At 33.5% G+C, this 23807-nt stretch overlaps 1 protein-coding gene across 3 annotated transcripts in view; it reads right to left on the bottom strand.

Annotated features, from left to right (window-relative positions):
- Window positions 1-23807, bottom strand: part of LOC141514161 (ABC-type organic anion transporter ABCA8-like) — a 106433-nt gene that overhangs the window by 82042 nt on the left and 584 nt on the right. For 2 of the 3 annotated variants that reach the window (XM_074224702.1, XM_074224701.1), the window contains exons 2-12: window positions 22412-22514; window positions 21191-21395; window positions 20001-20165; window positions 16987-17090; window positions 16558-16784; window positions 14255-14396; window positions 13840-14025; window positions 12585-12732; window positions 6219-6366; window positions 4631-4689; window positions 1593-1703 (exon numbers count right to left, since the gene is read on the bottom strand). In XM_074224702.1, the coding sequence (XP_074080803.1) occupies window positions 1593-1703; window positions 4631-4689; window positions 6219-6366; window positions 12585-12732; window positions 13840-14025; window positions 14255-14396; window positions 16558-16784; window positions 16987-17090; window positions 20001-20165; window positions 21191-21395; window positions 22412-22507 (1591 nt within the window). In that variant the 5' untranslated portion in view covers window positions 22508-22514. Of the gene's footprint in view, window positions 1-1592; window positions 1704-4630; window positions 4690-6218; window positions 6367-12584; window positions 12733-13839; window positions 14026-14254; window positions 14397-16557; window positions 16785-16986; window positions 17091-20000; window positions 20166-21190; window positions 21396-21911; window positions 22138-22411; window positions 22515-23807 lie in introns of those variants that run through there. The other variant, XM_074224703.1, reaches the window with a different exon arrangement.

Below are 23807 nucleotides of genomic sequence, written 5' to 3'. Positions count from 1 at the left end.
GATCCAACCTTTCTGGAGAGCAATTTGGAATTATTCCCAAAGGGCAATAAAACCATGCATACCCTTTGATCTAGCATTACCATTACTGGGTCTATAAGAAGAGCTCATGAAAAAGGGTAAAATTTTCACATTATACAAATATTAGTAGCAGGTTTTTTTTTGTAATGGCAAAGAATTGGAAATTGAGAGGATTGACTGAATAAATTGTGATATACACACACAGATGTATATGTGTATATATATAATATATATATATATATATATATATAGAGAGAGAGAGAGAGAGAGAGAGAGAGAGAGAGAGAGAGAGAGTGATAGAATGCTATCATTCTGTAAAAAATCATGAGAAACAATATTTCAGGAAGGCCTGAAAAGACTTGCATGAATTGGGGCAGCCTAGCTGTCACAGTGGATAGAGCACCGATCCTGGAGTCTGGAGTACCTGAGTTCAAACCTGGCCTCAGACATTTAATAATTACCTAGATGAGTGACCCTGGGCATGTCACTTAACTCTATTTCCTTACAAATATGAAAAGGAAAAAAAGACTTACATGAATTGATGTGGAGTGAAATGAGCAGTAACAGAACATTATATACCCTAACAACAACAACATGGGATGATGATCAACTATGATGTACTTGTTCATTTCAACAGTAACAATAATAAAAGACAAAAAAAAATACCTTCCATATTGAGAGGAGTTTAAATAAAGATCAAAGTTTATTATCGTCAATTTTTAAAAAGTTATCATATATATTGTCATTTTTTCCCTCTCTAATGTTTTCTTTCTTCTATTTGGATTCGATTCTTCTCTCACAACATGATCAATATGGATCTATTGTTTAGCAAGGTTATAAACGTATTACCTACATCAGAGTGCTTTCTGTCAGGGGGAAGGAGGGAGGGAAAGGAGGGAGGGAGGGAGGGAGGGAGGGAAAAAAATGTAAAACTCCAAAGCTTGTAAAAAAAAGATTGGTAAATACTACTTTGTATGTAGTTGGAAAAACAAATAAAATTTTGAAAATAAATAAAAGAATGGGATGTGTAGCCTAATGAATTTTCCCGAGGGTCTTCATTTTTTGGATTTGGCCCAGAGTAAACAACCTCGGACTATAATTGTTTTACTGAAAATCATCAAAAGATATAGGAAACAATAATTCTTTATGAAGCCTTTTGTGACTGTCAACAAATGTAAGGTCTCCTCTATGATTTATTTGTATATCATTCTTCTAATTTTAGAAAAGTTTTATTTATTTTGAGTTTTACAATTGTTCCACCAATCTTGCTTCCCTTCCTGCACCCCCCCCACAGAAGGAAGTTTGTTAGTCTTTACATCATTCCTATGGTATGCATTGATCTAAGTTGAATGTGATGAGAGAGATGCCATCACACTACCCAGCTTGGTCCACTTCCATCTTAACCATCAGCTGAGCTACAGAGAACCAACATAGTTTTCCTGATAAGGAATTTTCTGTGTTTCAGATTCTCTGTGAAGGGCTTTTTCTACCAAGCCATACAATCGCTTCATATACACAATTTGAATGCATAAAACCTTTTTGTACACTTTGCCCTGCAGAAATTTATCTCTCACCTTCTGTTGGAACAATCAAACCACTAAGAATATTGAGCAATGTTGATTTTCCTGCTCCACTGTGACCAAGTATTGCAGTGATCTGGCCTTCATAGATATCCAATTGCAAACCTAGCAATAAAATGAAAATGGTTTATTTTTAGATTGAAATACAAACACTAAGTATATCATTATGTCCTGGAAAAAAATTCAGAATAAGAATTATAAATTTATTTAGTGCCCAACTCCAGTGTCCAAAATCAATGATTTTGTGGTGTTTTCTTAGTCACTGAGAGTAAAAGGAGGAAGCAACTTAAATAACATCAAATATTTCTTCTAAGTATGAAACATGCTTCAAGGAGATGCAATAAATGTTTATACTCACTGATTAATCAATGAGAAATTGCTGGAGGAGGAAAAACTATCACTTGAATCATTTTGTTTGATTAGCTGAAGACATCATACTAAAAAGCACAGGAGCAAGCATTTAGCCCTATTTCGTTCCAATGTACACAGTGGATAGAACACTAATCTTGGAGTCAGGAGGACAAGAGTTTGGATCCAACCTCAGACACTTGATTCTTTCTAGCTGTGTGACCTTGGGAAAGTCACTTAACTCTGCCTCACATCCAGGGTCATTTTCAATTGTCCAGATTTATATCTGACCACTGGACCCAGATAGCTCTGGAGGAGAAAGTGAGGCTGGTGACTTAGCAGAGAAGCCCCTCTCTGAAATCCAGTTCACATGCATATCATGACATCACCTCTCTGATGTCATGGTCTTCTTTAAAAATAAAGGACAAGCATCAACATCAGTTGAGATGCATCAGAGATCTTTGGCCCATAAATAGTCTTCAGGGTATTTAGAACATGCTTTGAATTGCTGCTATTAGCATAAAACTGAATTTCATCTGTCCTTTTAGTGAGTCAAGAATCCTGGCTCTAAGTTTGACTTCTGATGGAGAAGATGAAAGGAAATAAATGAAATGAAGAGCCAGTTATTAGCATCTATGGAGGGAAAGAATGGAGTGGCAGTGGAATGAAATCAGATCACTTCTTTTATAGATCACTTTCTAGCTCTTTCACCACTTTCTTCTTTGTAAAGAGAAAAGTGGGAGCCAGAAAGAAGAAAGGAAAATGTAGAAGAGAATATAACATGGGAAAATGTATAATCAATAATCATAATAATTAATATGAATGGTATATATTTGTCCAGCAATAGAAGAAGATAGCATAATAGATTAAAAAGCAGAATCTAAAATATATTGCCTGCAAGAAACGCACTTGAAACAAAAATATACAATTAAAATTAATGGATAGAGTAGAATTTTTATGATTCAAATAAACTCATAAAAACAAGGATAAAAATTAGGATTTCAAAGAAGAAAAAATAAAACCAGATATAATTAAAAGAGATAAAGGGAGAAATTATATTATGCTTAAAGGTATCATAAGCTTTGGAATAATATCAATAATTAACATAGAACCTTTTTTAATACCTAAAATAATACATAATCAAAATTTAACCAAATCAAAGCAAAACAAATCAAACTATGATACTCGGGGACTTTAATGTGCCTTCTTTTATATCTAGACAAGTCTAACAAAAAAGGAAAAGAAAAAAGCAAAAAATTAAGGCAGTAAATGGAACTTTAAAAAAATTGGACATCAACAGTCTCAGAAGGGAACTAATCAGAATATAGGGAGATATTTAAAATGATAGCAAATGACTGATAAAATGCACAAAACCCTTGACTAGATGGGAGGGAATGGAATTCATGGCACAAATATGACACAATAGAACATTCTTTTGCAAAGGGAAAAAAATACTACTTTTCCTTCAAAAACTGAATCAAAGTAGGAAAGAATGGGTGGAAATGTAGGGAGGAAGTAAGAAAATTGGAAGTCAGGAAAAAAAAGATGACCTCAGTTTTCTTAGTTAATATTGAGGGTGTCATCTGCCCTAGTGCAAAAGGTGGGGCACTGGTGTTCTAGTAAATGTTTAACAACCAGATCTCCAAAAATATGTATTCCCACATCATACACTTTTTTATCTGCCTTAATAATGTTTTTTACATATTTTCTTAAATATTGACAATCAAAGAATACTTGGCCATTTCTGAAGCATAAAAATTAACAACTAAAGATTTAACAATCAGGTCTTCTTAGGCTTACCTGTTAGTTCTAGCATACCATTGAGTAAAGGTAACATTGAAGAACTGAGGAGAAAGGAATAAGTTTGGAATCTCTATTGTTGGAACAAGATAAAGAATCAAGAATTTTAAAAAATACCATGAGGTTATGAGATTTCATTGAAATTAGATAGCATGACTGAGCATAGAGTAGTTGTATGATTACCTCCAAGGCCCTTCAGTCCCATTCAGAGTAGGAATCGAGAAGGCAGGTGATGAGGATGGTGGCAGACAAGATGTCAGAAAGACCAAAAGACTAGGAATCCAAGAGTGGAGGATAGTTTATATAGTAACTGATTAATTATAGGTTGGGATTGTGACTATCTAAAAAGACTGTTATAGGGGGCAGCTAGGAGGTGCAGTGGATAGAGCACTGGCCCTGGAGTCAGGAGTACCTGAGTTCAAATCTGACCTCAGACACTTGATAATTACCTAGCTGTGTGGCCTTGGGCAAGCCACTTAACCCCATTTGCCTTGTAAAATCCTAAAAAAAAAGTTCATATTGCTGGAGGAAATGAAAAAGCATGGATCAAGAAACTAGTAGAGGAGCTGATTTTGGAAAGGATAAGGACTTCCTCTTTCTCTAAGACCATCCTAAGTGGTGATGTTGAAGAGATTTAAAGTGCAGAAGCTAGAGATTGGGAGGAATGATTTCAATATTTTTCTCAATGAAAGATGACATGAGATCTTCCATAGCAAGACAGAGGACACATGTGGTTCAGGTATTTTGAGGAAAGAAGCTAAGATTTGGAAGTTTGCAGAGGTAGGATAGAGAGTCAATCAAGGAAAAGTAAAAGGACTGATTTATAGCCATCACTACAATAACATTCCAGTTAGTCATTAAAACAATGACATTTTCCTCCTTACCTTTCAAAGCTTCTACTTTCTCAGTTTTCCCTTTATATACTCTTCTGATATTTCTGATTCTGGAAAAAAATAATAAAATAGACATACAGTGACCATATTTCACATTTTTAGAGTAGCAATGTCAGCTCTGAAACCCAGAAAATAGATATTGAAATTTCTAAAACCCATCCATTTCAAGATGTCCAAGAGGTAGTAGTAATGGGTGATGTGAGACTGAAGCTCAGGAGAGAAATTAAAACTAGACAATATAGATTTGGGAACCATCTGCTGATAGTTGAATCCATGGGAATTTATGAGATCACCAAACAAGATAGTATAGAGATAGAAGAGAAAAGGGCCCAGGACAGACCCTGTTGGCAATTACAGTTTATGAGTAAGAAAATACAGCAAAGGAGATTGAGACAGTACAGTCAGACAAACAGAAAAAGAACCGAGAGAGAGTTGCACAAAAGCCTAGAAAGATAGATTATGTAGTAGGAGAGATATTATCAATATGATAATCTCAAAGATCACAGAGATTAAAAAAAGGATGTAGACTGAGAAAATTATAATTGGTGGTTAAGTGATCATTGGTTACTTATTAGATATCAGTTTCAATTGAATTATGAGATTAAAAGAAAGATTGTAGAGGGTCTGAAACTGAAAGGATAACAAGTAGTAAAATCTGATGTAGACAGGTTTCCCAAGGAGTTTAACTAAGGAGAGAAGAGATACAGGTATATTGCTCGCAGGAATGGATGAATCAAAGGAGGATTTTCTAAAAATAGTGGAAATGTAGGTATACTTACTGGCAGCAAGGAAAAAGTCACTAGATAGGGAGAGATTGAAGATAAAAGAAAATAAAAATGAAGGTAATCTATTGGAGAAGATGGGAGGGGATGAGATCAAGGGTAGCAGTTTGCTTTGCCTTAGACAAGAACAACCTCAACATCAGAGACAGGATTGAAGGACAGAGTGAGGAAAAATGTCTGAGTAATGTGAGAAGAGAGGGGGAAGAAGGAGCTCTCAGTGAATGTCCTCAATGTCTTTAGAGGCTAAATTGAGGATAAGAGGGAGTGTCATTAGGTATTTAGAGAAGGGGTGAAATTTCCAAACCAAAAGATTTGGAATAGCTACTGGTATGAGTAGGATAGAAAGTCAAGATTGCCATGCTCTATGTTGCATTAACTTGTAGTGAATTGGGTCAGTATGGTGTCATGATTTTCTCCACATCCATTCAACAATGCATAAATACATGAATTAGGAGATATATTTTGGGAGTAATCCAAGATTGTGACTTGTATATGAATGATTGACAATAGGATGAGGGGCCAAGGATATATAGTGGATAGTGTTGAGTTGAACAGGTTCATCATGTGATCAAGGTAGGGAAGAAAGGAGGGCATAATGAGCCCAAGGGTGATGGTCTAGGAAATGGGGAGGGAGTGGAAAAAATGGTGATCATCATGAAGTTTGGAATCATCAGGAAAGTCAAATATAGAAAGGTAAATGTTATGATCAAATAATATAATTTAATTTTTGGTTAAGCCTGGTCCTGGTGAAACTGAGAAAAATTTCCACCAATCTTTTAACTCACATATTTCATTACCTGATGACTTCTTTCCCATGGAATTCTGGAGAAATTGGTTCAAAAGAATCAGAGTAATATTCAGGACTGGTCTCATTCTCTATGACTTTGGGCTGCTGATGTCGGGACTTTAGAAAAAACAGGGGAGAATGCCGGTATCCATATTCATCTAATTTAATGAGAATATTATATAATGAGTCATGTCACTTTAGCTAAAAGTTATTAAAGAGCTTGCTAAGTGAATCTTGCAAAGAACAGGGGAATAAATGTAGATACATATGGAAGGAGCTACTATAGTAAAGAAAGGAATGACTGCAGGGTGGGGGGATACCAAGGTGGATTGTCAACTGCTTAAATTCAGTAGCAGAAGTTTTAACTTACCTCTTGACACAAATAGTCAGGCCATGTTACTTATACAATATGACATGAAATCAGGGGTAAGATACTGAGGATCCTTTCCACATTGGGGTGAATTTAAAATTGCCTAAACATTAAGTATTTTTTGCAAAGATATTTGAAGTCATGGATTTCATCACTAGTTCTTTTTCTTGGATTTTGTCTCATGATCTTCTGCATCTTAACAGCTATTCTCTGTAAATTGTAACTTTTCTGTAGCTGCCTTGGTGAATACATACATACATACATAATGCTTTATATTATGTTACATTACACAATATATTGCATATTATGACATGTTTTCTATATTGTATCATACATTATGTGTTAATTATACATGTTATGTGTTATTAGTTCCAAATGTAACATGATATATAATATGTATCATATACATATATATGTCTGTATTACCTATACACATGTATTTAGTGAGATTTCTTCTTCCCCATTCCTTTTGTTTTAATGGTGACACAGTGGGTAGAGAAATGGCATTGGAGTCAGGAGACCAGGAATTCGAATCCAGTCTCAGACACACTAGCTGTGTCACCTTAGACAACTGACTTAACCCTGATTGCCTCATATCCAGGGCCATCTCCAGTTGTCCTGATTAATGTCTGGCCACTGGACCCAGATAACTCTGGAGGAGAAAATGAGGCTGTTGACTTAGAATAGCATCCCTCTTACTTAAATCCAATTCAGGTGTTTGTCATGGCATCACCTCCCTGAAGGACAAATATAATTATGATGATGATGATGATCATCATCATCATCATATTTGCAAATACATTCCTATCAGTCTTTGTTTTATTCACTCTGTCTCTAGCAAGGGAGCTGTCTTACTATGTTTTAAGCTTTAGACCAGAAATCCAAATCTCATTCTTAAATATTATCTTATTTTTTTTTAGGTTTCTTTTTTTTTTTTGCAAGGCAAACAGGGTTAAGTGGCTTGCCCAAGGCCACACAGCTAGGTAATTATTAAGTGTCTGAAATATTATCTTCTTAACTCTGTTCACTTCACAAATTGGGTTTTTCTCTTCTTTACTATTCATTGGAAGTCTATATGATCTTCAGGTACTTTACCTGAGGGTTCTTATTCTTTGGCAAGGCTTTCTAAGCTCTATCTGGCAATATCATTTATGCTCATATGAATCACCAGAAATGAGAATAGTTTTTTGTTTTAACAAGTATTGGGAGGCTCTCTTATGTTTTTGAGACATGTCCCAGGAAGACAACAGACTTCCCTATTATTTAAAAACCCTTCCTATTGTTATTCAGGGAATAATTAACTTTTCTTCTCTTTGCATAATAGTTATTAGTACATATATAATGTGTGTAGTTACATATGTATTTATACTTATATATGTATATATAAATACACATACAACATATACATATTTATTTAATGTGATATTTGTCCTTTGGCCACAAAGCAGGCCATGACATCAAGGAGATGATGCCGTGACAAGTAAGTGAATTGGATTTGAGTGAGGGGTGCTGTGCTGTCAACAGTCTCACTTTCTCTTCCAGAACAATCTGGGTCATTGGACCAGATATGAATCAGGACAACTGGAGATGGTTCTGGATGTGAAGAAATCAAGGTTAAGTGACTTGCCTAAGATCACACAGCTAGTAAGTATCTAAGGCTGGATTCAAACTCCTGTCCTCCTGACTCCAAGACAAGTACTCTACCTACTGTGTCACCTAGCTAGCATACACATGTATTTAGTATATGTACATATATAAAAATATATATATATAAATAAATGTGTATATAAATATATAAATTATAAATAATATATAATATATAAATTTATATATTTATATAATATAAAGTACAAAGCAGCTTTTTCCTTCTCAAGGTATTCATCTCTACTCTTTCCACAAAGAGATTTAAATATATTTATTATAATATACATAATATAATTACTTATATTATATAAATATTATATATATATATATATATATATATATATATATATATATATATAAAACACAAAGCAGCTTTTTTTCCTTTTCAAGGTATTCACCTCTACCCTTTCACAAAGAGATTTAAATATATTCCTTATATGTAAGTATACAATGGTCCTTCTTTTCCCTTTCCATATAGTAGTCTTAAGCCTTCAAAACTTTTAAAGCAGGTCAGAAATTCCTTCTGATTCTTTATAGCCTTTTTCTCTTTTCCCATACCAAAGGTAATCTCCCATGTTTTCAGGAAACACATTGTCTCAGAAAATCTGGAGAGTAAAGAAGTATAATTCAACTTTTTTTATCTTTTTCTCTAGGAAAAAGATGAGCTCACACATTGACAGAAGATGTTTCTGATTACATTAAGCTTCAAAATACTATCAAAAACTCATTACTGAGATTCAAAGTTAGTTAAAAGAGTTTGGACTAACAACTGACATGCAGAAAAGATGGGATTAAAAAATGCCTGTTTTTTTCAGTAATGACATGTAGTTGGATGAACAACCCACTTAGTTATTGAAATAGTATATATATTTTTGAGCATTCATGACAGATTTGACAAAATTGAACAAGAATTGTGAAATGAATAATCTTCTAATTCCATTGTAGGATTATGAACTATGAAATATTGTAGATATTCAAAAGGAATTAATTTTAGAGGGAATTCAAAGAATAATGAGGAAATTTCTACTTTTATGTGTAAATACATGTTATATATATCTCAAGAAATGCACAAGAGAATGGAATAAAAACACATCATTGATATATGTAAGTGATTCATTATCATCTAATAAATGTCTATTCAGAAACAAAATCTAGACATGAAGTTGAGAGTGAGGAATAACAGATAAACAGTATTTAAGAACTTACTATTTAAAACTATAATGCCCACTTACTACATGGTAAAGAAAAGATTCTTAACTTTAAAGGGACCAGGTATATCAATTATATCAATATTTTTTTAAATTAAAAAAATTAAATTATTTTACTATAATTTATTATCATTTTTCTTTATAGTATAATTTCTAAAATTTCTTTTTTGTGCAAATGCACTTTAATTATAAATAATATAAAATTTATTTAAATATAAATAATTATTAGTATATATTATGCTTTTATGAGTCTATATGCTGGGAGAAGAAAATGACAAACCACTCCACCATATTTGCCAAGAAAATACCTCCCATATCATCCCCTCCCACCTTCTGGACCTTTTTCTTATTCACTTACTTCATGATGAAGAAAAATCTCTTAACACTCAAAGGACCAGGCATGTTAATCATATCATATGACTATTTCTTATTATTTAAAACTTTTAAAAGAAATTTACTATAATTTCTCCTAGCTATTCTTGTAATAATATTTTTCTTTTTCTTTCTTTTTTTCCATTCCAGTAGCTATATTTTCTTTGCCTTGTGGATTAAATAAATGAATCAGATGATACAGCTCAGCTTTTTGAGGTATGCTCAAATTCTAGACCTTCTACTTTAGCAAATACTGAGCCAAAACATGTGTGTGCATTCAAAATGCTACTTGGTAGGAATCCTTTCTATTTCTCTTCTGTTGATGATTAAAATTAGAACTGTGTTCAAAGCCTGAGAAATTAGGGGATAAAAAGAAGGTGTAGTACCAACAATCTATTCTCCGTATCTGTCCAGATTCATGATGGAACATGGTACCTCTTCTCATCTATTCTTTGCTATTTTAAGGTCAATGAATATTTATCTATTGGTTAGTCTAAGACCATGTGGATTCTGAAAAGTTGGAAAAGCCGCATGAGGTCCAGAAACTAAAATCCAAACAGAACTTGCCAGCACCTGAGCCCAATGAGCCAGCATAACCTTTGAAGGATGATATTTGTGAATCAGTCCAACACTGAATCAACTCAATGGCCTGGATATCATTTCCTGAAAGCAAAGGAGTGTTTCAAATAGCATATATGCCTCATTCATAAGTAAATTTGTTGGAATGAAATGTGAATTTTGAGCTCAATCTCCAAGTTCAGGGAGATATATTTATAATTCTGTTCTTACTATACCTTCTCAGTAAATATACTTTTGTAAAAGAAAATTGATATCAACTACTTATTGATGATATTGAGGAGATGTTCCCAAATTAATATTGGGTCAGTAATCACTGGGGAGTAATATTAAGGAGAAATAATGCAGCTTAATGATATTAGGGAAATACTAAATGATCAAATGATGTGAAGTAGACTACACCAGAAAGGGAACTCAGATTAAAAGCAGTAAAAGAATTATTGCAATCCCTTTGGATTACTCCTAAAACTCTAAAGGAAAGATATAGCATTGTAACATTACTTAAAGAATAATGACAATTGCCAATTGGTTCCCAATAATTGGGACTGATTGCCTGAGGCTCTTGGGAGGATGAACTCATGGGAGGAGTCATCTCTTTATGCTAGCCTATATAAGTGTTAGCCTGTCATGATCAGTCCTTTTTAAAACTATTTTTCTCATTTAAATAATAAAACACAGAGCACTGGAGCAGATAAAGATTCAAAGTCTTTGTGGTGTGTTCTCCATTAAGGATTGTCTTAGGGCAGAAGTAATCTGAATAGTTGATAAAGGGAAAAGCATTATTTAGGAAGATAATATAAAAACCAAGGTTAAAAATGATGAAGGCAGGATCTGGTGTAGTGACAATATGAGTGGGGAAAAGGGAATAGATGTGAGAAATGTTGGTATATCATCAACTTGGAAACTAGTGGAATGCAGGAGAGAAGCAAGGGAAAAGGAAGAGGAAAAGGTCAAAGATGACTATTATGTTTCAGAATTGGTGACTATTGAATGGTCTCCCAATAACAGAATGAGAGATGTGTAGGGAAAGAGTTGGTTCAGGGTGAAATATTTTGATTTTAATTTGGGATAAATTGAGTTTGAGATACTAGGGATATCTCAGTGAAAGTATCTAATGGGTAGTTAGATATGGAGAGATAGAAATGTTAGATTTCCACATCATCTTCATAGAGTTTCATAATAATTTTCTCCTGAAGTTAGCCTTAAAGGGGAGAAAAAGTCATCGGAAAAATAGGGGTGAGGATAAAGTATACACCTGTCATGGAAATTTTATTTGATTTTACAAGAGCAGATGGGATCACCAAGAGATAGAGTATAGGTATAGGAAAGATGAAGTCAGGCTAGAGTTTTAAGGAATTCGTATACTTAGGTGACAGGAAGAATATAATGAAACTTCTAGCAATAAGAAGATCAAATAAATGATGTTCCTTCTTGCTCTAAAGTAAGAGTCCTTGACCTTCGATGCTTCCTTTGATGATTTAAAATCATTATTCCTAGAAGGTATCTATTAGTTTCAACAGACTGCCAAAGGGATCTGTGACTAAAAAAAGCTAAGAATACTTGTTTTAAATTCAGTTAAATTCTTATCCTACTCACCCTACTTCACACAGCAGTGAGTCAGTTGAAGTAGATAGTGATTGTGAAGTACTTAACAATTGTTATTGTTACCTATAAAATCAGAATATTTCAGAAACTTGGATCCTCACATTAGTTCAAATAAAACTCTTCACTGGTATGATTAAGTAACAGTTTCTAAGTAATCTTTAAAAATAAAAAGTAAACATTCCATAATTATAGAGCAGTAGGAAGTGAAAAGGAAAAGGTGACTCTATAAAGAGGGAAATTTTGATTGAGTTCAAGTTTAGGGGCGGCTAGGTGGCATAGTGGATAGAGCACCAGCCCTGGAGTCAGGAGGACCTGAGTTCAAATCCAACCTCAGACACTTAATAAACCTAGCTGTGTGGCCTTGAGTAAGCCACTTAACTCCATTGCCTTGCAAAAACTAAAAAAAAAAAAAAAAAAAAAAAAAAAAAAAAAAAAAAAAAAAGAATTCAAGTCTAATTGTCTTCATTTCTAAGAGGTAAAAATAAAGAAATTGCTAAACCTGTGGCAGGTGGTATTTGTCATTGTTCTCTGTCCAAGTTAGAAATATTCCTTAACAAATGTATAAAAAGAATGTTTTTGAAATTTTAGTGTTATTACTTACTTGGTAAGGTTTTGTCGAAATACAGTGTCAGTCCCAAGTAGATGATAGTATCAAAAACCAGCATAAAAATTGTTGCAATAAACACATGTGATCTCCCTGTGGGGTCATGAAAGGTAATACTTTTCAAGTCATAATCCAACCATACGATCTGAAAATACAACAAATACGTGCAAAAGAAATAATGGTGTGTGTAAAGAGGATGTTGGGGGGGGGGGGTAAAAAAAAGGAATAACTCTTGATAGAAATTGTAACTTGCACTTAGAGTACAGGACATCAAGTCAGAAAGATGAGTTCAAACCTATCTCAGTCACTTGAGACTTTGTTAACCTCTTACTTTTCTCATCTATAAAACAAGGAGTTTGAACTCAAGCCCAAAAAGGCATCTAAAAAGTTAGGGTGAGATCAAAGTATACTCCAAACATGAGAGTTTTATTTGAATTTATAAGAGTAGATGGGAACACCTAAGGACAGAGTATAAGGATAGGAAAGATGAAAGCCCAGGAAAGAGCTTTATAGAATCCTTATATTTAGGTGGCCTCTAAAATTGATTCAAACTCTAATTCAATTATCTTGTAATCATTACTAAGATTGATGACTTACTATTTGCTGTAAGAAAAACTGGTATCACATAAGAAATATGATGGAGAAAATAGAATCACTGAAGAAGGGTTTAATGCAATAGTGAAATCTTATGTCATTATTTTAAGAATCATCAAATACTTTTAAGAAAACTGTGATCAATTGTGATTTACCATACCTATAATCATGTTTTTGCTGTTGTTGTATCATTTAAGTCACATCTGACCCTTTTTGAACCCATTTGGGATTTTCTTTCCAAATATAATAAAGGAGTTTGCCATTTCCTTCTCCAGCTCATTTTAAAGATGAGGAGACTTGAAGCAAACAGGGTTAAGTGACTTGCCCAGGATCATACAGGAAGTACATTTCTGAGGTCAAATTTGAATTTATGAAAATGAGTCTTCCTTATTTCAAAACTGGCACTCTATCTACTGTGCCACGGGTACACAATCTATTATTTATAAAGAATTTCTGATCTTTTGAGTTATAAGGTATCTCAGCTGAAGAAAAAATCTATCATGACAACAGTAGACTAACATGGATTGGGGAAATTTGAATAGTTGGAGCTCTGAAAATAAGAATTATCATTTAGAATTAAATTCTTCAAGAGAAAAATGTCTTATCACTCCTATTTTAAATCTAAAAAAAAATGAATGATATTACCATACTGATTTACCTGGATAATTCCATGAGTAAAGGCAAAGGGACTCAGGAGACATAAAATCCATTCCAAAGACGCTGGAAGATGTCTGTGCAATGAAGCAAATCCCAAACTTCCCCAAAAAACAATAAGAAGGAGCGTAACTGAGGCAGTAAGTACAGGTTTCTTTATCAAAACACTCAGCAAAAAAGCAAGAGCTACCTGAAATAAGAGAAGAACCCCTGTTGGTAACTGGATCCTGGAGAAGTCTTAAAAGTTGCAATGAAATAAGAATACTGGTTTTCTAAACTTACCAAGTTCTCACCCCCATGGACAATGTTCCAAATGAATACAGAAAATAGAATAGAATGGAAGTGACTGCTATGGCATATATTTTATTCTATATCTCTAAGGTTTGAGCAGAGAAATAACATTCAGATCAGCAACTCACCAAAGAGAGGCCATAGAGAAAGAACAGAGTAAATATCGCAAAGTAGCCAGTGATGACTACAAGTTGGGAACATGTTATGGTAAGGGTCAAACAAGTTGCCATTATAAAGATGAATCCAGCATACAGCACACCCCAGGAAAGCCTATGGAAAAAAGAGAATGATTTCAATATTTTATATCATTTGAACCTTTAGAAGAGGCAGGAACAAATATCAGTTCACTGCATGTAAAACCTTTATTTCACCTTCAATAGTAGAAAATATTTTCTTATGAACAACTAAAATCCATTCTTTTTATTCAGTTGCTTGTGGATATATTTTAAAAGATATCTGAATCCTCAATAAAACACTCATATGTGACTTGTAATTTTGTAAAGTAATGTAAGTGGAATTGTTAAAACAAGTCACAATTTATATATCCATTTGGATACAAAACTTATTTAAGCTTTACTCATCAAAATCCTTTCTCACCTTGGTAGATCATAAACCCAGTTCTGTGATTCTTTTTGTTATTTAAAACAGTTCATTCATTTATTTTCTTTAGGGTTTTTTTTTGCAAGGCAATGGGGTTAAGTGGCTTGCCCAAGGCCACACAACTAGGTAATTATTAAGTGTCTGAGGTCAAATTTGAACTCAGGTACTCCTGACTCCAGGGCCAGGGCCAGCGCTCTATCCACTGCCCCACCTAGCTGCCCCAAAACAGTTCATTTATTGAAAAATCTTAAAAAGTCACTGCCATAACTTTATAATTACATTTCCCATTTGATTGCAAATAGAATCAAGTCCCATTCTCACCTTATTCAATAAACTCTGATAACTTTCTATCAACTTGTCCTTGAGGATCAAATCCTCTTTCTGACATTCAAAACTCTTCATAACCTGACCTCCTCTGCCTTGCTAGTCTTTTTACATTTCATATTCACCATACTCAGCCCTTCCTTGAGTCTTAGTCCCTCCTGAATAGTTCTCTGTAATCCAGTGGCACTGGCCTCCCTACTGTTCCTTTAATAATGCATTCCAGCCCCCAATTACAGGTGTTTCTTAGTCCATCTCCCAGGTCTGGAATACTCTTTCTCATAGGTTTCCTGGCTCTCTTTAATTCCCAGATGAAATCTCATCACCTTAAGGGAACCTTTCCTGAATCCCCTTAATTCCAATATTTTCTTTCTGTTGATTTCTTTCAATTTTATCCTGTACCTAGTTGTTTGTATTGTCTCCCCTATTAGACTTTGAGCTTTTGGGAGCAGGGGCTATCTTTTATCTTTCTTTAGATTTTGGTGACAGAGACTCCAAAGTCAGTTAGGAGGATGGGAGTTTGAATCCAGCCTCAGACACTTGAAACTTACTGTGTGACCTTGGGCAAGTCACTTAACCCTGATTGCCTTGCATCCAAGGCCATTTCCAGTTTTTCTGATTCATATCTGGTCACTGAATTCAGATGGCTTTGGAGGAGAGAGTGAGGCTGGTGATTTAAGCACAACCTCACTCAAATCCAATTCATGTGCTTGTTAGGGCATCATCTCTCTGATGTCATGGTCAAAGGACAATATCATCATCCTCATCATCATCATCAATCATCATCATCACATCTCCATTTCTTAGCTCAGGGCACATACTAGACACTTAATCAATGTTTATTGACTGGCAATAAATTTCTCATCTTATTCTTAAGATTTGGTTTTAAGAAAACTTTTAACTGTTTCAAAATCTCAAAATCTTCCTTTAAGAAAACTGGCTTTATTGAAGATATTGAAAAAAATATACAAAACAAGTTCTGAAGCCAGTTCCCAAAAATAACTTCAAAAATTCTTTGAACAAAGTCCACAATGTTGAATCTCATTAGAAAAGATTTTGATTTCATATTTTTTTCAGGTTTGTTAAAAACCAATCACTTTGCTTTGCCATTATGTTACAAATATATGTATGTATATACATTTATGTAAATAAAATTATTAATCCTTTCTTAGCTAAGCTAACTAGTTCCAATTCCTTAACCTATATTCACAAGCCCAGCTTTCCATAATTTTGATCATTTTTATCCATACTTTGGACATCTTTTACTTTTGCCTTATTCTTTGAAAACTTGTAGTAACTAGCACTATAACAACTGAAGATGATAGTACAAATAGAGTTTGCTTGGTAGTTTAAAAATATGATTTTTTGGTCAGTTCCATGACAATTGGAAGCCCTATGGTTTGTTTCATAACTTTTTCAACTTAGGTTAACTAAAGTTCTCTAACTAGCTGCTTATCTCCATTTATTTATTTGTTTCCTATAATGAGTCAAAAATAATTACTTGATTTACCAGAATGCTGAATCATGGAGACCCATCATTTTCATCCATTCCTTGGCTTTTTTCCTCTCTCTTGCAATATTAACTGATGCAAAGTATATCATGGGGGTGAATGAAATTATGTAGAAGAAAATAATTAACTCATTCAGAATTTCTCCTTTGGAAATGAAAGGTAATGTCTTCATATTTATTCCAGTGATTGCCATCATTTTATCCAACACTGGATGACTTGTTGAGATCTAAAGTATAACATTAATACAGAACATCATCATCTCAAATGTAGGAATAGTCAGGAAGTTTTGATTAAATGTTTTCCATTTTTTAAAACGTCTACATTCACATGAATGCAAAACTATTAAAGCATTACGAATCATCCTTTGTCAATATCACAATGTACCTCACATTATTAATTTGCCTCAATTCTTAGAATTATGTACTTACTTCTATAATAGCAGAATTTATGGCGGCTTGAAATGCAACAAAACCTTGCTTCCAATATCTTTCAAGAAAACATGTGAAGTCTTGAAAATACTCATAGCAATGAGCTTTAAACAGGAAGAAAAGCACAAATTATCATCAGATAGGATGAAGTCATTAGCACTGGATTTATGAGATTGGGTGAAGATTATTATGTTATGTTCTTTTTTTTTTCCCTTGCAATCTGGCCTTTGGTTATACCTTACCTCAATCAACTATGGAGAGCAATTTCAATTGAACATGAAGTCAGAAATCAGACTTCAAAGAGTCAAAGAATTAATGATGAGAGAAAATGGAGGCAAGATGTGTAGAAAGGTTTTTCTAGGAGTTTGAGTAAAGGAGGAGAGAATCAGAGCATAGTCTGTTGAGATGATAGAGGCAAGTGACTGTTTTTTGAGCAAGATTGAGTCTTGAATGTTCAAAGGTGATTTGGAAGGAGCTCACAGGGAGAAGTTTAAAATGAGAGGAAGAGATAGCTGTAACTGGAATATATTGTAGAAGATACTTGTAGTGGGATTGGCATGGACAAGGAGATGGACCATTTTATTTTCAGAGATTAGAGGAAAGAAGGAGCAAGTTAGGGCTGTTGTCAAATCATTTTAAAATGAAAAGGAAAGAAGAGGGAGTTTGCCTTATAAGATCTTAATTTTCTCAAAAAAGTAAGAGGTAGGATCCTCAACAGATAGAAGTGGAGAATTATTTTTATGAGAAGCTTGAGGAGAGTAGAGGTTTACAGAATATGCCCTTTATGTAATGGAGCCCATTTCTCCTCAAATAGTCATGCAAGGATCTATGCTTCCAGATCAGATCTCAATATAGGAAATCTGAGTCTTCAGGACTCTACCACAACTGCAGTTACGAAGGTGTTCAAGGGAGGGCAGGGTACAACCACATCAAGCCCAAGGCAGGAACAGAATGATGAGCAACATGAAATTCCCTGGGTGGTCATAGTGCTATTTTGTCAATAACTTCTGGGAAACTGCAATGTCTAAACATCCCAATAGGCCCAATACCATCTTGCCCTCAACCTTTTTTCAAATCTTCCTTCCTCTGAAACATAAGGTTTGTCCATGCATACATAGTCTTTAGGCAGAACATTTTTCAAATGATTGGTTCCCAAGAATTATGGGACAATAGACCTCCTATAAACAACCCTTATGATAACATTAGATTAAACTTTGTAGCAATAGATAATGGTCATTCTTTTTGTTCAGTCAATTTGAGTCAAGTCTTACTCTTCATGACTCCATTCGAGATTTTCTTGACAACATTATTAAGTAGTTTATATTATTCTTTAGCTCAATTTACAGATAAGGAAACAGGCAAACAGGGTTATGTGATGTGTGTAGGATCATGCTAGTAGGTTTTTGAAACCAGATTTGAACTTAAGAAGATAAGTCTTCCTTGGCTTAAGTCCAACCACCCTATCTCTGTATCACTTAGGTGCCCCTAATAATGATTATGCTAATAGTTAAATAGTACATATTTCCCAAGTATGGCTCTAAATTCTTTGATATATAGTTCCTAGGTTGTGCAACAGTTAAAAAGATTATATTTACATAGCTGTTTTGATAAAAATTTATTTTGAGGAAATAAATATAAGATGAGAGTAAAAAGAAATTGAGGACAATGCTGAGATTATGAATCTGAAAGAGTGGAAAAATAACAGAGCATGAAATCAGCTCCTTTAACAAGCTCAAAACTCAGAATCCATTGACAGAAGTGAAGGAAAAACCCTCACTCTTAAGTAAAAAGTTGTGCTACATTTAACAAGAATAATGTAGGCATAATTCAAAAGAAGAAACTAGTGATTTTCAAAACCCATAGTCTACAATGTTTTTGTTCATACAATTACATAAATAAATGTTCATTTAGAATATCCATACTTGCTTATTTATAAACTATATACTTGTTCTATGGTACTACTATTTAAATACATTCTAAAAGTTATACAAAATGGAATTCTTAAAAGAAGAGGAAAAAATAAAATGATATTTGATTTTAAATTCAATATAAAAGGTTTTTGGATTCTCACTCAATAGAGTAAGTGTCATGATCATATCTTTGCTTTAGAAAAACAATTGGTCTACTGTGAACAGTGGATATATAGAGAGACTTGAGAGAAGAAAAACAAATAGAAAGCTATTGCAATAGCCCAAGCAAGAAAAGATGAAACCTGAAGGATGGAGGTGGTAGCTATGTGAAATAAAAAAGATCATAAGAAATCTTTTAGAGGCAGAATCAGCTAGGCTTGCTAATTGATTGCATGCCATATAAGAAAGTAAAAAGTTACATGAAACCAATATTGTGAACTTGAGTTACTAAAAGGATACTCTCATTCTAAATGGAAATGGAAATTCAGAAGGGGTTATAGGGGATAGTGGAGGTATACAGGTAAGCTTGGAGGGTAGATAATGGAATCAAATCTGTGAATTAGATTTTAGGCCATTTATTTATATACATGTGTTTATGTGTTTGAGAGACAGAGAGATAGCATAATATAGTGGAGAAAGTTTGTCAAAAACATCTGCATTCATTTCCTAGCTAGGATACAACTTGGTTGTGTGACTCTGCAAAAGTTAAATTCTCACTTCCCTCAACAACTTTCTAAGAGATGTTAGCCTGCATTGTTAGAATTTTCTTAACAGTGAACTCTTTATTCAAAGAAACTATATACCTAGTCCCCATTCATAGTCTATCCACATGAAGAGGAAATATTGAAGCTGGAAGGAGGAAAATACACACTACAAACACACACACTGATAAAAACCATTTGATTAACAGCTTATTGGTTGACAGTTATCCAGTAAGAGGAAGTTATTCTTTCTTTTATAAAAACTCATCGGTATACAGAAATGGAATGTATATTAGATCCTCTTTATCTTATATCTTTATCCTTTATCCTTTCTCTCCTTCTGTATATCTATATATCTAGAAGCTCCTATGGCTTACTTTTTTTCCAAGCATGGAAAAATTACCTGCATGGTCTTTGTGTTCCTCAACAAATGGAAGTCTGTAGCCCCAAATAAACTTCAATTCATATGAGAAATTATCATGAAAGATGATCCCCACAATTTCAGTCATATTTTGTCTAACAAATTGGTTCATTGTTTCTTGATCTGGTATTCCATATACTGTTATTCCTGCCATACAGAAGAAAGGAAGCAAAAACTTTGCAGATGATTATTAGACGTTTCATTGAATATCTAACTTTTTATCAGTCTCTCTCAATGAAAGAGTAGTTCAAATTTGCAGGCAAAAGCAGGTCTTTTATTATCATGAGTTACCAAAAAAATAGTGTATTTCATTCTGCCAGACTTACATACCAGTTTGAGGCACATAAACATTCCAGCGCATTTGACACAGCTATAATAAATTTATGCAAATAGATAGAATATGGTGGATCTGAAATCTGAAATGCCTTTAAATTTTAGTCACTGAGTCAATAAATATCCATTAATCCCCAAATATTGTGCCAGGTTTTGTCAGGTAGGAGTAAGTTTTTGTAAAACCAGAAAAACTATGTATTCTCAGAACATTTCTACAACACACAATACATAAATCTAAGGGTCCCAAAAGAGAAGAAAATGGACTGATTGACCAATGACTATGACATATTTTTGCATTTTTTTTCTTGAATTTTTGTTAGCTCAACACAGAGAGTGAGATAAGAATGCATATAACCCCTGTTGAAGTACTCTCTCATTTGGAAATTAATATGTGGAATATAATTTGGATTCTTCCTATGACATAATTTTTTTCTTAAGAAAAAGAACATACTCTACTTTTCAAAGTAGACCTTCTTATGCTGAGATAGGGATTGTAAATGTTGTATTCTTGTTATATTTATACCCATGAATGACAAGAATGTCAAACTCAAATTCAAAAATGTGAAGCTATAGGTGTATTAGTGTTTGTTTGGCAAAATCTAAGTTTAGAGAATTGGAAGAGAAAATTTTTTGAAATACTGACCTCCCTAAATTAGTCTTTTCTTAATTAGTTGGGAATTGTGGCAAGATAAGTTGTTGGTCATAAATATAAGCTGATTTTTCATATAATAAAACTCCTAGAATATTATATAAATAATACTTTTTGTATTGAATCCCACATCAAACATTTGTGTCTTTTGTAATAACTCAAATTCCCACTAGACTGATAGAAAACATACCTTTCATAAAAGAAGCTGATGCCATTTTATTTATTATCTGTTGAGTTGTTTTGGAGATGGGAGTATATGCAACTGCAAATTGAGAATCATTAAATGTATCTATGCGTCCAAGGTCCTCAGAAGGCAATTCGGGAAACTGTGTAATATTAAAAATCATTGAAAGTAGGTACAGATGAAGTATTAAACAAAAAGAGTTGAGCCATTCCTACAAAACAAAAGAGATAAATGAAATCAATTAGGATGTTTGTTGAATTAAAACTTAGTTACAAAGAGGACAGTGATTATGAAGCACCTATTTTATTCCCTCTCTGCCCTCATCCAAGTCAAGTATTCTCAGGCAGAAAAATCAGTTGAAAATTAGAAATAATTCCTATTGGGGGCAGCTAGATGGCACAATAGTAGGAGCAGCTAGGTGACACAGTAGATAGAGCACCAGCCCTGGAATCAGGAAGACCTGAGTTAAATCTGGCCTCAAACATGTAATAATTACTTAACTGTGTGACTTTGGGCAAGTCACTTAACCCCATTACCTTGCAAAAATAAAAAAAAAAGAAATTTTTAAAAAAGAAAGAATTCCTGTCATCATGGGGTTAACATTTTACGATAAACCCATTGACAGACACAGACATAGTACAGAACAGTAACAAAGGTCAGGTCACATTACCAGAAAAAATCTGGATTTGGAGTCAGAGGATCAAGGTTCAAATATCAATTCCATTACCTTACTACCTGTGTGACACTGGACAAATCTCTTTAGAAAGTTGGTAGAAGATGAAGGATAGAACCTTGAAGACCTGGGTTCAGACGAATACCAGATTCATTTCTGGAAGCTATATATAAATTGATATTCAGTATATATCCTCACTCTTTCCAGGGAACTATCTCATTTGTCCCTGGAAGTTTATGGAGAGAGGAATTTTATATGCAGAAGTGTAGGAATTTCCATGCTGAAAAGTGAGAAAAATTTTCTGAGAAAAATCACAGTTTTACACACACACACACACACACACACACACACACACACACACACATACACAAACATGCCAATATGGAGAGAACTTCTATCTTACTTTTCTAAAATGGATAATTTATTTTTCAGTAATTAGTAGCCTTTTCTGTGACTTTTTAAATTAGGAGTAGAACCCTGTTCTGTAGCAAGTGTAAATAATGGCATAGCTATAGTTTCTCATCCAAAATGTGATGACAGATTTTTAATCATACCCATAAACTTTCTTTTTTCATCCTCCATTTTTTAAGGACATTTTTATAGAGGAGGGCTCGAGTTTGCTGGCATATACTTATCTCTCTTTTACTCATTTTTGACCTGTTTGTGACAAAAAAAAAGAGAGAAGGAAAAAATTTAGTGAGTCATAAGTTCAGTGGTAGCAAGGATGCAGAAAACTCATGCACAAGAAAAATCTGAGTCATATTTATACCAAAATGAAATTGTTTACTCACAATTTTTCTAAGACATCTTTCAGCACCTTCTCTTTAGAGAAGGATTTCCTGAACAGTTCCTTGAAAGCATAAATTTTTGGCATTTCTTTTAAAAAGTTCATTTTACCATAGGATATTTTGTGTGATATAAATTTAGAGATGGAACACAGAAAATGAAAACAGCAATAAATTCCTTTTCTTCACTATCAAAGAATTAGTATTTACTGACCTCTCTCTCTCTCTCTCTCTCTCTCTCTCTCTCTCTCTCTCTCTCTCTCTACCTGTCTCTTTCTTTCTTCTTTGCAAAATAGTAAGATATTAAATTTGCAAAAACCATTTTCAGAGGAAGCCCTTATACATTCTAAATGTCTTATTGACTAAAGAAAAGAGAATTGTGAAATTTAAGTGGAATTTACTCAAAACTTTTCTGAATGTTTAGTAAGATCAAAATACACTAGGTTTTGTCAAATATTTTGTAATTCAGTGCTTTGGTGAATGACCTTGTGACTCCAAAAAAAGCTAATTATCCTCCACAAGTATATTTTCAAAATTCCAAACATGTGCTCAGGAGAACATATTAAAGAACACATTTGCATTAATGCCAAATTCAGATCACTATATTTCAGAAGATGGTTTCTGTTTTAATGTTTCTTTTCATATTTTTCTCCTGTCTTTTGGTAAAGATTATTGAGTTGAACTCTACAGTCCCCTAAATCACATTAGCAATAAGAAATTAATTACTAGTTGAAGAAATAATGATGTCTTATACAAATGAAAACTCTATACCAAAAATCTTAAAAATTCTCTTTTAGATTAAATAGCTTCTTCCTATTCAAGGAATAATGATTTATTCTTTAAATTTTTGTATAATGATGAGAAACAGTTATAATAAAATTCTTATTTTTCTATTTACCTGTCATCCATGTCTATCTATCATCATCTTCCTATCTATGCATCTGTCTGCCAGTGTTTGTTATTTATCAATCAATTTCCCTATATTTTCTATGTGGAAAAAATTTCTCTATGGACCCCAGCAAACTCCCCCAAAGTCTCTTTAAATTCATGAGCAATTTGTCTAAATGTTTATAAATCCTCTTTTTAAAAATAGTTTAAAAAGACAATGAAAAGTAACCAGAAGTAATTTCAAAGCTTGAAGTAAGGTATTTGAACATATTCCTCT

This window comes from Macrotis lagotis, chromosome 2 (genome assembly GCF_037893015.1).
Source record: "Macrotis lagotis isolate mMagLag1 chromosome 2, bilby.v1.9.chrom.fasta, whole genome shotgun sequence".
NCBI classification, from domain to species: Eukaryota; Metazoa; Chordata; class Mammalia; order Peramelemorphia; family Peramelidae; genus Macrotis; species Macrotis lagotis.
This window is presented reverse-complemented; position numbering and strand designations above follow the sequence as displayed.